The sequence below is a fragment of the Cannabis sativa genome, chromosome 1, assembly GCF_029168945.1.
Source record: "Cannabis sativa cultivar Pink pepper isolate KNU-18-1 chromosome 1, ASM2916894v1, whole genome shotgun sequence".
Lineage (NCBI taxonomy): Eukaryota > Viridiplantae > Streptophyta > Magnoliopsida > Rosales > Cannabaceae > Cannabis > Cannabis sativa.
Window position 1 is genome coordinate 25,580,777 of NC_083601.1, and position 18,586 is coordinate 25,599,362.

The 18,586-nt window shown below is 37.4% G+C and overlaps 1 protein-coding gene and 1 non-coding gene across 2 annotated transcripts; both read right to left on the reverse strand.

The window, feature by feature from the left end:
• Positions 1-4,154: 4,154 nt before the first annotated feature.
• LOC115705641 (exportin-2) lies at positions 4,155-8,439 on the reverse strand. Its single transcript, XM_030633042.2, has 2 exons — positions 5,336-8,439; positions 4,155-4,718 (listed from the first exon to the last, which is right to left on the reverse strand). The coding sequence occupies exon 1, from the start codon at positions 8,277-8,279 to the stop codon at positions 5,340-5,342; it is 2,940 nt and encodes a 979-aa protein (XP_030488902.2). The 5' UTR covers positions 8,280-8,439; the 3' UTR covers positions 4,155-4,718; positions 5,336-5,339.
• A 7,950-nt stretch (positions 8,440-16,389) lies between these two features.
• LOC115701785 (small nucleolar RNA R71) lies at positions 16,390-16,496 on the reverse strand. Its single transcript, XR_004008765.2, has one exon. It is a non-coding gene; the product is annotated as a small nucleolar RNA R71 (small nucleolar RNA).
• Positions 16,497-18,586: the final 2,090 nt, after the last annotated feature.

Here is an 18,586-nt window from a genome sequence, read left to right on the forward strand (position 1 = left end):
TTTATCTCTGATGAAGTATAGTTTGATATCAATGTGCTTTGACCTTTCATGAAACATAAGATTTTACATGAGTTGCAAAGCACTTTGATTATCACAATGAACTGTTATGTCTTCTAAATTGAACCCTAACTCACTGGTCAAATCCTTTAGTCATAGTGCTTTATTGATGATTTTGGTTACAACCATATACTCAACCTTGTAGAGGAAAGGACCATGACTTTTTGTAGGTTAGATTTCTAACTGATACACCTTCTTAAAACTGTAAAAAAATACCCTATACAGCTCCTTCTTGTGTCAATGTTGGCTGCAAAATCTGAGTCAACAAAGTCAGTAACTTCTTCTCTATGTTGGCTTTCATTGTTGGATATCATACCAGTGTTAAAAGTTCATTTGATCCTCTTATTCTAGTTTGACTCCCAAATTGTTTAACTCCAATATGATCTGATTGAAGTTATCAAGATGCTTCCAGAGGTCTTTGTTCTCATCCATCCGAAGTGTGTAAAGCTTTTTCTTCAAATAAAGGCTTTTAGCCAAAGATTTCATCAAATATATATATTGATGTCGATTTCTTCCACAAACTGAATGTAATCTCTTCATTTGATACTTCTCTTAATATCTCATCACCAATCAACAATATGGCACTATGTGCCTTCATCTCAGTTTCCCTTTTTATCTTCTCATCCTTCAGTTCTCTCATTCGATCATCATCAATGGCGCATTTGAAATTTCTTGATGAACTAATATTGCTTTCATTTTTATTCTCCAATAACTAAAGTTATTTTCACCAGTAAATTTGTCAACCTCAAATCTTAATGTAGCCATTTTCTTGTCACGGTTCTTGGAACTCAATAGATAAAAAAAAAAAAGTTCTTAGTCCTTTCAATTACAACCTTACTCTCATACTATTTGTTATGAAAATAACAAACAGATTTAACACCAAGATTTTTACTTGGTTCGGAAGACTAACAATGAGCTTAGCAACCTACTCCAAGGATCTGAACAACCATAACATTTGGCTAGAAACTTTATTGATCAACTTGATTTGATTACAATGGTGTATGAGTACACAAATAGAGGAGACTAGCTCCTTTACAACACAATCTCATGATAGAAGTCTTCTCTAAAATGAACAATCAATTTTACAACCCTCAATCCTCTGACACCTTACATAATCACTCTCTATGAGTTTTTAATTTGAGCTGATAATAATTAATGAATACAAAGTTTCTTTTTGTAGCCTTAAACCAATAACTAACATAACAATCAAATTAGCCACCTCAACTACCATGTCATCAATTGGTTTGCAATCCTAATTAGTTGAATAACAATCAAAAGACACATCTATGAAAAATATTTTTATTCGTATTTCCCATAAAATAAAATAAAATAATATTTTACAGTAAAATTACCTTGAAAATATATATTCTCGTCGGCAAATAGATTAAGTATTTTATTTCTAAATCACATAATAAAACTTAATCAAATCTAATCTAATAGTATCTTACTTTCTAAACATGAGTGAGAAGTTATTACTAAATATTTAAAATATTTAAGTAGCGAATCTAGTACTATTCAAATAAATAGTAAACTACAATAGTGGAGTAAAATCTTTCTCTCAATTATTCAAGATTGGCTGCGGAAACTTTTGTGGTTAGTGCTATACTAAGGCCACAAAGGAGGGTTCTCCTAATCTCAATAGACAATGGTATTTTTATAATGTTAAAAAACTACTGTAGTAATAAAGAGAGGGGCTGAGTGGGGATTGTTGGTGCACTTTGTCCGTACAAATAATGACTTGCTTTTGACTTAGTTTTACACTTTCTTAAGCCGTTGCATCCACTTCTTAGCCTTAGAATATATAAGAGCCACTCGTATTAGCTCTTCAATGTTGTTTGGTCTCTTAAATCTTCCCTCCAAATTTTTCTCCATCTTCTTCTTCAACTTTTTTTTCTATTCTTTTTAGCAAGAGTGGCCCAATTTTGATGTTCCCTTTACACTAGTACAAAAGATAAGTGTTTTTTTGGACATGCCCAATTTGCCCATAGAAAAAGGGAAGGTTTTTTAAGTTTTGAGCTCTTTTTTTAATTTATGCAGACCAAAATGGTTACAAGTAGAAACAAGGAAGTCAATTAAGTAATTTCATCTGTTAGGCCCTTGGATGATATTTATTAGGGAACCAAGTTTGATACCTAACATTTCTAGTTTCTCACATTATCCCCCACCAAAAAAAAGAACAACAAAATGATACCTACCATCTAACATTCTAGTATACTTGACAAAACACAAGTTATGACTTGTTTATAGCTAGGGATTGATCAAATTAGGTAAAGTTCCCCACTAGGATTTTCTTTTAAAAAAAATCACATATGTAACCTTCTAATTGTAATTTTTTAGTCTTGGGAATAGAATTTGGTGTAGCAGGTAGGTGATAAAAATAGATGGGGGACCATACCATATGTGGACCTTAAGGCCCTTGCCAAAAACTATGTGGTGGGGTCCAAAGGGGCAAAAGAATCATGAGTTTTTAGTACCAATGCTATGGATTGGAGAAGGCTTGTTGGTATGGGAACATCGTACACATTTTAAAATTTGCATTAACACCAAAGCTTAATTTATTAATCACCCAAAGGCCAAAGAGACTATCTAAACAAAATTTCAGTGGAAGGCAGTTAGGCAGTCCATCAAAATTCTATACTTTTCTTTTTTTTAAAAAAAAAATGAGAATTGGGATTGGAAGTGCAATGGATCAATATTATTAACATAAGATATGAAGTTTCCTCATTTGTTCATCTTCTTCTTCATAAAACATCAATTAGAAATATAATCACTATAAATTAATGCTTTTGATAAAAATAATCAGTTCAACCTTTTCAATTGGTTTGTTCTTTTGCCCAATGAAATTATGGTTGATTTGCATAACACCACATCATTCCATATGCTATATAATGGGATGTGGGGTATTTTGATCTTCTCAGTTAGTGTTTTTAAGAGTTTTATACATATACATTTGTGTAATTGATTAACTTGTTTGGACCTGTTTTTGGATGCATTCAAAAAGCCAGTATTCATGATGAAGTCTCCCTTGAATTTAATACATAAAGTTATGTGTGGGTGATAAGCAATTAGCTTAACAAGTATTGAACATTCACAGAAGGGTGTAATAGGCATGATGCTTTCGATAAGGGAAAAAGGTCCATATATTTGATGTATAATCTTAAACTACTTTTGTACATTTGGCTATGCAGTAAGCACCTACTCTTTTTTTGTCGTTATAATATTATAGGCATTTTGTCTTGTGCATCCACCAGGATCTGATTTCGTCGTATATAATGTTCTCAGACACCGATTGAGAAAATATAATTTGACTTAATCAGCTCTGCAATTCAATTCAATGCTAGCAATCTGGCCCATAGTCAATTGCAAGTACATGGACCATTGCCAACTACGTGCTAATAATTAATGTCATTGGATAAAAGAAAACTTTGTCCAAGAAAATATATGCCATTTATTGAAGTGGTGTTGTTTTCTCATTTTCACTCTACTCTATAAGGTGTCACAAATGTTTTAAGATAAAAGATATGATCTCAAAGAATAATACACGCAGTGTAATTTAGTGGCATCAAGACATCGCTCATTATCGTTATTACATAACAAAGGTCATTTATGTGTAGGAGAGACTCGAAAAAACTGTCAGAGCAAACACATGACAATCATTTGAGCTAACAGTATTGGACAAGACATTGTTCATTTATGTAATGAGAGTGAAACTTTAATTGAATCAGGAGAACCTGCAGTTGCTACCCACACAAACATAATACATACTAGTTCTCAATTCTGTTTATCCACGAAAAGAAAGGAGAATCAAAACAAAACAAACTGCAAACCTTGTCACAAATCACATATTATTTTAAAAAAGGATATACAAAAATTTATACATTACATATAAAAAAAATGTTCAGAGCGTTATAAAAATCACATATTAAAGCATCATAAGCTTCACAAGTTTCGCCCTTTATGGTTATGTAAACGTGAAGAAAAAGCATACAATAAACTTGCTTGAGTTATCGTGACTCGTCAATAACAAAGATTTAGATTGCAATTTAATTTCAAATTTTGTTATAGAAACTACTGTGAAATAGATGGCAAAAAAAGAATTGTGGCACAACTAATAAAGAGGTTCTTAATGAAACTGTGTCGTATACTCACAAAGACCCAAGAAGTTCTTAACAAGACTTTTTTTTCTACTGGTAAAAAATTCATACAAAGATGCTAATGCTATAGCCGATAACTCATAACGGAAAAATTTAGTTAAGACTGAAAATTTGACAACAGTGCTTACATGCAGAAACTTGGAGGGGAGAAAAAAAAAAGGAACAGCCAAAGAAAACCAACCGAAACAAATCTACATTTGTTGACAGACAGATGCCGAGAAAGGAGAAAAACAAGAGCTCAAAATACCCTGCCAAAACTTGAGAAACCTTTGTCAAACCACCAAACCAGCCGCTTGGCTAGATTAAGTTGGAGAACTTGTGGCCAACAATCTCACATCAACACAAAATAAGATATTGGAAATGGAATACATGTATGATAACCTGGTAACCCAGCTGTGTTGGCAGGTTTTTGCAAAACTACTGCTAGTTCATAATCACTTTCAGATGGGAGACTAGTTCAAACTTTGATTGTAGAAGAAGCCACATCTTCAAATACAAAATCAGATTCTGGAAAGAATCAGAAAATCAATGATTAGATGTCTTGTTCTGAAATAATAGCACTATTACTAATACTTAATAGCATAAAGCATATATATGAGAAGTTCAAGTAGTCGGCAGTTTAAACTTAAAATAACATAATATCCTAGGAGAGCTGTAAAATGATGAAACCAACAATAATGACAATAATTTGAACGACATTATAGGAATAACTTCAAGTTCATGATTGCATGAGGTAAAATTCAACAATGAAATTTAAATTTTGGGCCAAGATTGCATTGCAGAAGGCTAAGCTCCATCCTCCAGCAATAAAACTCAATTCAAGAACTCAATATTATCCACGAAAAAATTAAACTTGCACATATATAATATATATCGTTGAAACTTCTAATAAGATGCTATTATACCCAAAATAACACATAGGTAAACCTCACAACAATACAACATGCACGAAAACTGAAGTACATCAAAATAATACATACAAGACAATATGATAATGAGATATCAATACATTCTGGTGTTTGACATCCTCTGCGTATGTATTCCAGGTAGTTATCTCTATATAAATAATAAATAGCAACAAGAATCTCTATTTCATGAAGAAAAAAATTGTAACGGTAACTTACTCATTCAAGCAATTGGGCAGTTATAAGTACTGCAGAGATGAAGCAATGCAGTCTGATTGGCTGGATCAAGATACTGGCTGATGACTTGAGGGAACCTCCCAGGATTAGAGGCAGAAAGCGTTGCCAAAGAAGCAACCAAAAATTCCTTTGGATCCTTTATTTCTTTCAGAGGGTCCTCCTCTTTCTTTCCAGCATTGAAAAGACGGACAAAAGAAGCAGTATATCCGACATTCTCTGCAAGATCAGGCATTTCTGGTTCTTCCTCAACCCTATCCTCCTCAGGCCGTGAGACAAGGGTAACTACACTATCCAGCATCTTTCCCCACAGCTCAGTAGCCATAGCATCCAAAAGGATTGGTGATTCACATAAAAGCCTGGTTGATGCAACAGCAGTCAATTTGGTCTCAATAGGCCCTGTTATATGTTTAAGATTAGGTACCCAGAACTGAGCCAAAATTTCTTTGAATATGTTGGGTTGAACAGCATTCATTGTCTCCACAAGGTTTGTGGAACCATGCTTGACCAGAAAGAGCGACATAAAGATCAACAAGGACTTGATAAGCTTTATGGTTCTCCTACTCAAGAGCTCAGTGAAAAGGGCAGCCCAAATGTGTGTCACATAGGGTGCAATAACACCATATTCAAGATTCTCAATTACAGTATTTAGCACAAAGAAACCCTGCTCATATGAGCTTGGTGATGACAAAAGCTTCTTGAATATCCCAAGAACCTGGCTTAATCTACCTTCTTGATTGAGCTCATGAGGAGCCTTCTGAAGAAAGGCCTGAAGCAAACGCACAAGTGCTGGGACATTGGAAGCTCTCTTCCATGAATCAGGTGACAAAAGAATCTCAAAAATGGCCCTGTAGCTTGGAGGAATGGGTGGTCTATTCAACTCCAAAAGCTGAGCAAGCAACTGAAATGCATAAGGAAAGAACTCACTTACATCATTGGACAATATAATTTCGATACTAGGGAAAAGATTTGCTTCAAAAGCTGATGTAAGAGAAGGATCTTTCTCACAGGCTCGCTTTACAAGAATAGCCACTGCCTCAAATAGATAGTGGTTAAATACAGGATTTCTTGGGTTTTTGCAAACCTCACCAAGTACAGATGTCAACCCAGTTATGCAAGGTCCAGCAATGTCAGGAGTTATTTCGGCAACACCAAGAACACGCATGATACATTTCATTATGTATTGATTTTCCTCGGATTCTGGAAGCTTTAAGGCATTAAATAGGTTAGTCATCAAAGCTCCTAAAATCGGAGAAATATCAGCTGAGTTGTATCTTGCCTGCCCCGCATCCTTTACCAGCAAAAGTTTTTCAATACAACTTGCTGCATAAGAATGAACCACATTTGACTCCGCACCAAGGAATCGAATCAAATCTGGAAAGCATTGCAAAGCATATTGCTTTGATATATGATATCGAAACATTGTGAAGAACTTCAGGGCTCCAGCCTTAAGCATTGGAAACACATTCACATCCTGACTCTGCAGTTCTGGAACAATGACAGAACCAAAGAAACTATGAACATCAACAAGATCAGTTGAGACAGAAGTACCACCGGCTTTCTTAGTTGCAAGGGAGACAACCAAGTATATAGCACAATCTTTGTCCTTCCAGTTTGCAACTGTGTTCGCTGCAAATGAGGTCAGCAAATTCTGTATCTGTACTGACACCAAATCCGTAACCTGCTTCTTGTAATTGGTGGCAATCCCTTTAAGAAGTTCACAGGCAATCCTCCTTCTTGTATCAAGATCACTACCCTCCATATCCCTCCTAATGAATTCAACATAGTTCATCTCAAACAATTCTTCATCCTCGTCCCTCAACCTCACATTGGGGATCACAATGCTCTGACATATCTGTGGTATCACACCCTCGCCCTCAAACAACTTGTGATGCACACTCGTGCTAACTGTTGTCAGAAACTTAATAGCTGTAACGGCAAGCTGATCGCGGCTAGAAGCTTGAGACACATTTCCAAGCAAGCTCCACACGGCCAGCGCAAAATCATTCAAGTAACCTTGAAATTCTTCCTCATTCTTTTCCATATAGAGATTAATATTCTCACACACTGCAGCCCTAAGTTCGTCTACGAGTGCAAGCCCATCAGCACCACTGTTCTCAAGTGCAGGATAACTAGTAGTTAAATATTTCCTAAACTCAGTCATCCACTCTTTCATATGATCCTCAAAAAACTCGGGCAACTCTTGGAAATTTAATGAATAAAATATTCTACAGCACAATCTTTGGGATTCGAAAAGGGGTCGAAGAGTGGCCACAGACCCACCACCCGAATTAGCGGTAGCGTCAATCAATGCGGCAGTTTTAAGAAAAATCTCCAATAACGGTGCAGCAAAATTGTCCAAACAATACTTTAAATCAAGCAAAAGATCATTGGTCTTATACTGGTATCGAAATTTCTTAAATATAGAGTTAGCTGTACCTAGAATACCATTGATGGAAGCATAATCCGAAGCCTGCGACGCTTTCTGGAGGCTTGAAATTAGCTCCGGGAGTAAAGCAGGCCACGATTTCGGAAAATCGTGCTTGCCAATGACGGCGAGGGCTTCGCTGAGCTGGCTCTGGATTTTGGGGTTAGCGGAAAGCATGAGAGAGACGATTAGGGCTTTGATCTGATCCTTCTCGGGGTCAGGTATAGGGGAAGGAGATGCGACGGCGTTGGGCTCATCGGAAGAAGCGGAGGGGGCCCATCGACCTCTGAGGTGATTCTTAAAGTTTACGGCGGCCGCCATTCGCACTTGTTCATCGACGTTGGGCTCGGCAACAAGGCGGAGCACAGCTAGGCCATAGTTGGGGCGATCGGATGCCTCGAGGAGCGAGGCCTCGGCACGGCGACGTGGCTCGGGGGTGGGAGAAAGGGTGTGGAGGAAACAGTCGGAGAGGAACTGAAGGGTTTGAGGGTTCCACTCCATTATTGGCGAGAATGACAGAGAGAGAGATTCTGTTAGGGCAATTTGATTTTGAAGTAGAAAAAGAGAGGGAGAGAAGGAAGGTTTTGAGTGGGGTTTTAAAATGGGATTTTGGGGTTTGGGGGTCGGAAGAAGAGGAATGGAGAAGAGAGAAAACCTTTTTAAATTATGAACTATTTCACACGTGGCTTCTTCTTATTGGATCATCTATACAAATTTTTCTTTTTCTTTTTTTGTAATAACAATTACTACAAATTTCTTTCAAATTCACTTCCAAACTAAAATTAGAATTAAGACACATAAAATACTTATCTTAAGTTATTTACTCCATTTATGTTTATAATCTATTTTTTTTTAAACAAATATATTATATAGGGGATCAATCGAAACTTAAAATACGTATGTGCTAAAGGGAAGCAATATTAACTAATCAAAACTTAAAATAAAAAAAAAAAAATACATATCTCTTATTTAATGGATCAATCCAAGATAGTTGTATTTTCCTCTATCAAGAAAAGGCCACTATTTTACACATTTTAAAACCATTATACAAAAATAGAATAAAACAGGGTGAAATTAAAATATTTTGAAAAAGGAAAAATAAATCTGTGTACAAATTCACTAAATCCACTTCTCCTTAGAACACAACACTAATGGCATGTTTTTGTAATTGGAATAGTAATAGAATCAAATTATCTATTACAATATTTGCTTTGCTTTTAAAAGTGATGTAATAGAATTACATTGTAATCATAATTACATTAAACAAGAGAATCCCCGTTACATTAGAAAAGCTATGTAATGAGGATTACATTACAAAAGACTAAATAAAGTATAGCTAAAATGACTCTAGTACTATTTTTTATATAAATTTAAGAGCTTGTAGAAGCTAACAAGCTAAACTAGAAAATGGTAGAAACCAAGAGCAGAGGAATCTCAGAGAGAAAGTAAAAACAGAGGAAAATTAGCTGAAAGCTTAACTCTTAAAATGAGTTAAGTCCCTTTATTTATACCACTCAATACAAGAACAAGAGAGTTAGTTATTGAACAGTCTTTACAAGAAACAAACTAACTAACCGAAAGATTAATAACAGAAACTAAACAAACTGTTAGTTAATATCCCCCCTCAAACGAAAAGGGGTGGCAGCCATGTTGAGTTTGCCTCTAAGATACAAAAATCTTTCTGTTGAGAGTGGTTTAGTAAGGGAATCTGCCACTTGATCGATTGCTGGAACATATCGGACAGCAAGTTTTTTGGCCAGGATTTGATCTCTAATGAAGTGAAGATCAATTTCGATGTGCTTACTTCTAGCATGAAAAACCGGATTAGCTGCAAGAGCAGCTGCTCCTTGTTTATCAACCCAAATGACAGGAGTATTGGCTGGTTTGATGTGTAGTTCGGACAGTAGATTGAGCAGCCATTTAATTTCTGCAGATGTGTTGGCTAAGCTTCTAAACTCGCTTTCTATACTTGATCGTGCAACAACATTCTGCTTCTTGGCCGACCATGAAACCAAGTTACCTCCAAGGAAGACCACATAACCCCCGGTTGATCTTCGATCATCAATGCAACTAGCCCAATCGGCATTCGAATAAGCACAAACATCCATGGTGGCTACTGGTCTGAGAAGTAAGCCGTGAGAGATGGTGCCTTTGAGATATCTGAGAAGTCTCTTGCATGCTTCCCAATGAGTTACAGTAGGAGCATGAATAAACTGACTTAGTTTATTTATGATAAAAGCAACATCAGGCCGTGTCAAAGTGAGATATTGGAGAGCCCCAAGTGTGCTCCTATATAAAGTAATGTCCGAAAATGGTTCCCCATCTCTCAAGGATAACTTTTGTGTTGAACTTGTTGGATTTGGACAACTTTTGACACCATCTAGCTGTAGCCGACAAAGTAAATTAGTCATATATTTACTTTGAGAGAGATACATCCCTGCAGCATCCCTATATATCTCAATGCCAAGAAAGTAATGAATAGGGCCCAAATCTCTTAATGCAAATGACATATTCAAATCAGCAATGAGTTTGGAAATGAGGCTCGAATCTGGTCCAGTAATCAATATGTCATCAACATAGACAAGAAGGATGATGAGATTTGAATTAGAGCCATAGACAAAGAGAGAAGTATCAGATTTGGAAGCTTGAAACCCCCACTGCAGTAAGGTGTGCCTTAATTTTTCATTCCAAGCTCTAGGAGCTTGCTTCAAACCATAGAGAGCTTTATGTAGTTTACAAACATGAGTTGGTTTGGTAGGATCCTCAAAGCCTCTTGGTTGTCTCATGTACACAGTTTCTTGCAAATCACCATTGAGGAAGGCATTGCTAACGTCCAATTGCCTAACCGGCCATGCTGAAGTGACAGCTAATGTTAAAATAGTTCTAACAGTAACTGGTTTAACTACAAGACTAAACGTCTCTTCATAATCAATACCAGGTGTTTGTAAATATCCTTTAGCAACTAACCTGTATTTTTATGTGTTTAGAGAGCCATCAGCGTTTAGTTTGATCCGATATACCCATTTATTGTCAATGACATGCATGTGAGGTTGATATGAAACTAGGGTCCAAGTATTGGATCAGATTAGAGCTGTATTTTCTTTTTGCATGGATTGAAACCACTTTGGATCTTTTAAAGCTTGCTGAACTGTCCTTGGTTCAGTAGGGATAAGAGATTCAACCAATGGGTGGAGTGTAGATAAGTAGGCTTTTGGTTTATAGATGCCACTTTGAGACCTTGTTTTCATGTGGTGAATTCTAGAGATGAGACTTGAGTCATGTGTTGGTCCTTGGGGCTGTTGAGGAACAAAATTTTGTGGCTGTTGTTGTAATTCAGGCTGCTAGTGTGAAGAAGAAGGTTGCTGGTGTGAGTCAGGTTGCGGGTTTAAGTGAGGAAGGGTCTGGTTATGTTGTATAGGCTCATGTGATGTAGGCTCAGGCTGCTGGTGTATGTCAGATGACTGATTGGTATTTATAGGTTGCTGAAGGGAAAATGCAGACCGAGTATTTATGGGTAAGGACATAGTGTTTGGTGTAGGTAATGTGGGGTTAGAAATGGTAGGTGGGAAGGCATGTATAGCAGCTTGTTGATTAATATTGGCAGTGGTAGAGGGCATGGGAGTGGTTAAAACAGCAGCAGGCACATCAGAAACAACATTAGAAGTTGAGACAATAGTAGGAAACACAAGATCAGCAGAACAAGAATGTGAAGAATGTACCTGAGAGGAGAAGGCAGGGAAGGAACCCTCATTGAACACCACATTTCTTGCAATATAAAGTCTGCCCTTGGAATTTTCACACAAGTATCCTTTGTGATGAGAAGAATAACCAAGAAAGATGCATTGATCAGATCTGAATTCAAGTTTGTGACTATTGTAAGGTCTCAAATGTGGGAAGCAGGCACACCCAAAAGGTTTGAGTATCTTGTAATCGGGTAGGCTCCCAAATAAACTTTCATAGGGACTCTTGAAACCAAGAACAGCTGTATGAAGTCTATTAATGGTAAACACGGCACATTGAAAAGCATACCACCAATAAGACAAAGAAAGACTAGATTGAGCGAGTAAAACCAAACCAGTTTTAGTAATGTGTCTATGCTTGCTCTCAGCTCGTCCATTTTGTTCATGGTCATGAGGACAAGGATGTTGAAAATGAATTCCTTGATCATGTAAAAATCTAGCAAATGGTCTGTATTCCCCTCTCCAATCAGACTGAACACTTTTAATAGGCAAATTAAATTATTTTTCCACCATGCTTTTGAACTTTAAGAAGATATCAAAGGCTTGAGATTTAAGTGTCATAGGGTATATCCAAGTGTACCTAGTGTGATCATCTATAAAATGAATGTAATATTGATAACCTTCTCGAGACGAGACATGAGAAGGACCCCATAAATCAGTATGAATTAACTGAAGGGGTTGAGATGCATGACTATTTGACACAGGATATGGTTGTTTGTGACTCTTGCCTTTTTGGCATGCAACACAGAACTCAAGATTTTTTAAAGTGCCCGAATGATGTATAGTTTTTAAAATTCTGCTAAGAGTGGCAGGGGAAGGGTGCCCCAATTTTTGATGCCAAGTATTGATATCGTGAGTAAAATTAGTTAAAGAAGCAGATGAAGAAGATGTAGAAGAATACACAGAAGTATTTTCTTTATTAATATGGGACTCATTACACAAGTTCACTGGTTCAGTAGTGATTTGTAACACCCTAACTAGCATAGGCGTATTACGTGATTTTTAAAACGTACTGTGCAGCTCGTTGCTAATCAACGAGGTTTATGGAAATCGTGATTAATTAAAATTTTTTGCTTTTTAATTAAACTTATAAAATATTTCATACAAAATACTATGGGATCCCATTTACAAAAGCTTTACAAAAGTTTACTGTCTAATACAAAATACTTGTCGCCTAGCGACTAATTACAAAAAGCACTGCTGTCCCGAGGATCGTACGCTCCAGGCCTAACCGCCCCGACATGTACAATCTTCATAGGCTCGTCCTCACGGTTCTTCAGCTTTGGCCTTGCCCTTACCTACACATGAACATAGCACTGTGAGTCGACAGACTCAGTATGTAAAGCATAATCATAATCATACATAAATCCCGGGTTATGATCAGACGCCCATACCCCTGACCATAACCCTAACTGCCGTGTCCCACACGATACTGAGTCCTGAACGTTCATAAGACGGTACTATTGACAAGTAACAGCCTATACTCGGTACACTGGTCATACTCCAGTTGCTAGTCATACTCTAGCCCGTACCGATGTGTTACAGTATCAGCCTATACTCGGTTCACTGGTCATACTCCAGCTGTTAGTCATACTCTAGCCTAACCGATGTGATACGGTCACATAGCACTGTACCACCAACCCTAGTATCAGCCTATACTCGGTGTACTGGTCATACTCCAGTTGCTAGTCATACTCTAGCCTAACCGATGTGATATGGTCGGATGGTACGAAGCCAACATACATATCTAATGTAATCTAACAGGCTTCCTAACATGCACGCTAAACATGTAATACATATGCATACTGTTATACTAATCTTACCTCAATTCCGAATTCAGGTGTGCCGGTCAACCTGACTGGAATGAACTGCACGGCGGTTTACAGGCTCCTAAACCATAACAATCACAACACTAATAAGTGATACGCTAAATCACTTCCCGGGGACTTAAACTAGAAACTAAAAGTTTCCCTTCGATAAAAAGCATGGCAATACCCCAAATAACATAAAAATGAGAAAATCTAGGGTTCCTGAAAATCTCCCAACCGGCAGACCGGTTGCCCAACCGGAATTCCGGTTCTGGGAATTTTAGAACCCCATCCGGAATTCCGGATGCACAACCGGAATTCCGGTTCCTCGCAGGAAACCATCAAAAATTCATAACTCAATCAATTCAAACCCAAAGCATATCAAACCTTCCAGACCTGTTCTAATTACCCCTAAGAACAAATCCAAAGCAAAAGAACCAAGCTTCAATCACAGAAACTCAATTCACCATTGGAGGTTCAAGATTGAGTTCAAAAACTCAAAACTTGACTAACCCTCCAAACAGCCACTAAATCATGCATATCTCAACCTATTTCAACATAATAAAACTCCAGAAAACACATTTAAACAGCAGCAACAACTACAGCAACAAACTTCATCATTTTTCTTTGAAAACTATAGTTTTGAGCTAAAAACTTCCAAGCTTGAATCAAAGCAACTAGCTCTAATTTGCTCAAAATAACAAGATTAAACCTTTATAAACAACAACAAAATCACAACAGCAAGTATCACAACAAACCAACATGCAACACTCATCTTTTTTTATCATTTTCAACAAATTACAAGAGGGAAAGGTATAGAAACCTTACCAACACTTGAAGAACACTTAGATTGGATAAATTAAGATAGAATCACTAAGAAAAAGCCAAAGATCCTTGCTGCACAAGGAGGCCGAAAGAGAGAGAGAGGCTAGAGAGAAAAGTAATTTTCCAATTTTTTTAAATTTCTTACTTTGAACCAAATGAGAATAAATGCAAACTAAACTCTTTATTTCAGCCAACACTTATCATTTAAAGTCATATAATTTCATCACATAATGTCCACTAAAGGACAAAACATAAATGGGGCAAAATGGTCTAAAATAACATAAAGAACACTGTTAGGTTATAATTAACCTATATTTCGGGTCTTTAAAGTTAGCATTATCTCGTCTATTGGTGTCTTTTGGAGCAGTTTTACGCTTGATTTTCATTATTTCAGGTTCCCGGGGTGTTAAAGTTCGAATTCAGTCAAATGGCGAAAAACTGGGACAAACTTGGAAAAATTGGAAAATTCGGTTCCTGAAGCATCAGTAGTCGCGACCTCCAGAGAGCCAGGTCGCGACCCTTTTTCCTGGTCGCGACCCTGGTCGCGACTTTGTAAGATAGGCAGAAACTCGGTTTTTCGAGTTTTTCCTGTAGTCGCGACCAGCTTAAATGCTAGTCGCGACTAGGTACGGAAATCGCAGATTTGACCTAATTTTGATTTTTCACTCAATTGGAGGCTCACCACTCATCCCTATATAAGGAATACGACATTGAAGGTCAGAGGCAAGCAAAAACAGACCTAATAGTGGAGGCAAAGTGGAGAGGAAGCTATCTTGAAGACTCGGAGCGATACCACCTTCTAGTTTCTTTCTTTTACCCTTTTTATTCTTCTTTATGTTTGTTTTTATTTCTGAATTAATCATGGATGTTTTTAGAGTTATTATGAACTAAATTTCCCAATAAGGGAGGATGATGATTGTTGTTTAAGTTTATGCCTAGTTAATAAATAAATGCCATTCCTTCATCTTATGTGTGAATACTATCTTTATTTGTGTTTAATTTCATGTGCAAGCTTGATCACCTTTTACATGCTCTATGATCCTAATTCGAAATCTGAAAAGTGAGAATTAGGATGCTAAAATTTGGATAGTCTAGGTTTTGATGTAAAACGAAAGTATTTACATAGCCTAGTGACTAATAGATTATTGCTTAATGCTGATTTTGTGTTGATCTAATTAAGAAGTTAATTAGAGAACATATTATTTAGAACCTAAAAGATCTGAAAAGAGTTAGGTTAATTTATAATCTGTCTTTCACATTGAGATAAGGATAGCAATTAGGCATTAACATAGGTAACTTATCAACAGGATTCACCTCCCTAATCTCTCATCTTGATTAATCTTCGTTTATTTTCCTTTTAATTTCTGAGTTCTTTATTTTTAAATTGCAAACTTATTATTCTACCAAATAGAATCATAAGTATAATTTAGTAGTACTTAATCCAATTCCCTGTGGTTCGACCTCACTTGCGTGAGATACTACTTGATACGTACACTTGCGTAATAAACAGAATTTTCGTAACAAGTTTTTGGCGCCGTTGCCGGGGAATTGTTAAAGATTAATATTACACAAAATTATACTAACTTCTACTTTGGTTTATTTTTCTTGCTGAATTTCTAACGTGTCTCTTGCAAAGCTGCTTTTATCTATTTCAGGTATCTTGAGTGCATGCGCCGCCAAGGGCAAGCAGTTGTATTACCCGTCGACCCTGAAATCGAGAAAATTTGTAGGAGAAACAGGAGGAACAAAAGGCAAGAGAGAGTTTCAGCACCTGCTGAAACACCAGAAATCATGGCTGACAACGCTAATGCTGCGAATAATGGAGGCAACAACGGTAATAATGGAGGTGCCGTTGAAGATCAAGCTAATGGCCGCAACTTGAGAGATTATATCCTCCCAACTCTTACGGGGGTTCAGTCATGCATTAGGCCACCGGCAGTGGATGCTAACAACTTCGAAATCAAGCCTGCCATACTACAAATGGTGCAGTCTTCAGTCCAGTTTGGTGGACTCCCTTCTGAAGACCCTAATCTGCATCTATCGAACTTCATGGAGTTATGTCAGACCTTCAAAGTCAATGGGGTTAGTGATGACGACATCCGTTTGAGACTGTTTCCATTCTCACTGAGAGAGCGAGCCAAGAGTCGGTTGATCTCCTTGCCACCAAATTCTATAGCAACATGGACAGACTTAGCAATAAAATTTCTGTCTAAATTCTTCCCTCCAGCAAAGTCTGCTAAGCTGCGAGGAGAAATCAATAATTTCTGTCAACAGGATAATGAATCTCTCCATGAGTCTTGGGAGAGGTTTAAGGATCTCATCAGAAAATGCCCGCATCATGGTATTGAGAAGTGGATGCTGGTTCATAACTTCTACAATGGGCTGGTAGGTAACACTAGAACTCTTATAGATGCTGCAGCTGGTGGAGCATTTATGAGGAAGAGTGCGAATGAGGCTTATGATCTGTTGGAGGAGATGGCCCTAAACAATCAGCAGTGGCCAACTGAAAGAAGTCAAACGAAGAAGGTAGCTGGTGTGCTAGAGGTGGATGCCATTACAAAGTTGATAGCCCAGGTAGAGGCCTTAACAAAACTGATGGCTGTGCAAGCCAAACAAGCTCAAGTAGTCTGTGAGCTATGTGGAGGTCCTCATCACTTTTCTGAGTGCCAGGAAGATGTGAATAATTTGCCAATGGATCAAGCAAAAGCCATTGGAAACTATTCCCAAAATAATAATTATGGGCACAACCAACAAGGGTTCTACCAGCAGAGAAATCAACCCCAACAAAACCAACAACAGATGCAACAACAAAGTCCTAGTGGAGGCTCCAATATCCAAGCTGATTTATTGCTCCAATTCATGATGGAAACTAGAGCCTCTATTAAAACTTTAGAAACTCAGATGGAACAACTGGCTACTCAAGTGGCAAACCAAGCTCAAGGAAATTCACCTGGCACTAGTGAGGCAAAAGGAAAAGAGCAATGTAAAGCAATTTCCTTGAGGAGTGGAAAGAGTTATGAAGGACCTAGTGGCGAGCAACCAGTTGAAAATGGGGTTCAGGATCAACAGGCACAGACACAGGCACCAAAGGAAAAGAGGGCTACTGATAGCCCTGCACCACCACAACAGTCTCCACCAATCAGTATTGATCATCATGTGAAGATACCTTACCCTCAGAGACTCCGAAAGACCAATCTAGACAAGCAGTTTACAAAATTTCTAGAGGTCTTCAAAAGACTACACATCAACATTCCTTTTGCTGAAGCCTTGGAACAAATGCCCCGTTATGTGAAGTTCATGAAGGAGATATTGTCTAAGAAGAGAAAAATGGAGGATTATGAAACAGTGGCATTAACTGAGGAGTGTAGCGCCATTTTGCAAAAGAAACTACCGCCCAAGCTTAAAGATCCGGGTAGTTTCAATATTCCATGCTCTATAGGGGGTTCGGTGGAAACTAAAGCTCTATGTGATCTGGGAGAAAGCATTAATCTAATGCCGTTGTCTGTCTTCAAAAGGTTAGGATTGGGAAAAGCAAAGCCCACAACAGTGACTCTACAACTAGCGGATCGTTCTCTAACTCATCCTCGTGGCATAATTGAAGATGTACTGGTGAAGGTTGGTAAGTTTATCTTCCCTGCTGATTTCTTAATTCTTGATATGGAGGAAGATTCAACTATTCCCATTATTTTGGGAAGACCATTCTTGGCCACGGGTCGAGCATTAATAGATGTTCAAAAGGGGGAGTTAAAGTTGCGAGTCCAAGATGAAGAGGTCAATTTTAATGTTTTTGCCGCAACTGACATTCCTACCTGTTGCAAGATTGAGATGGTGAAGGGTTCTTTTGTTAAAGCTGATAAGAAGAAAGCAAAGCCTAAAGAGCGACTTCGAACGATTCAGCGTCGTTGGAAAAGATTGATGTGTGGTAGTTCTGAAGGTGAGCTTACTCTTGTGCAAAAATCTGAAATCAACACTATTGGTGGTCAATTTTCTTCAATTAGTACGAGGGCTCTTTTGGATGAAAAGGGTCCACCCAACCCTTTCTGATGGGTCTCAGGTAAGTTTCTTCTCTCTGCATATTATTGTATACATTGGGGACAATGTAATATTTAGTTTGGGGGGAGAGACTTAAAAATTTTAAATTCTGCACTTTAATTTCTGCATTTTAATTTTCTGTTTTAATTTTTTGTTTTAGTTAAGGAATGGCAATAAGCTGGATGATAGTTGTATACTGCTGATTAGTGTGATGTGATCTGAAACTGCAAAATAACTGTGTGCTTGATTTTGTTAACTCTTTGGATTAGTTTGGATGCTTAGAAACCTGTGTTTTTCTGCAAATACTCAATTTGTGAAAATTGTTATAACTGTTTTACTATGGTTTGTGGTAAGATTGACAGGATAGCTTAGAACTTGCATGTTTATTCTTTTGAGGTGAAAT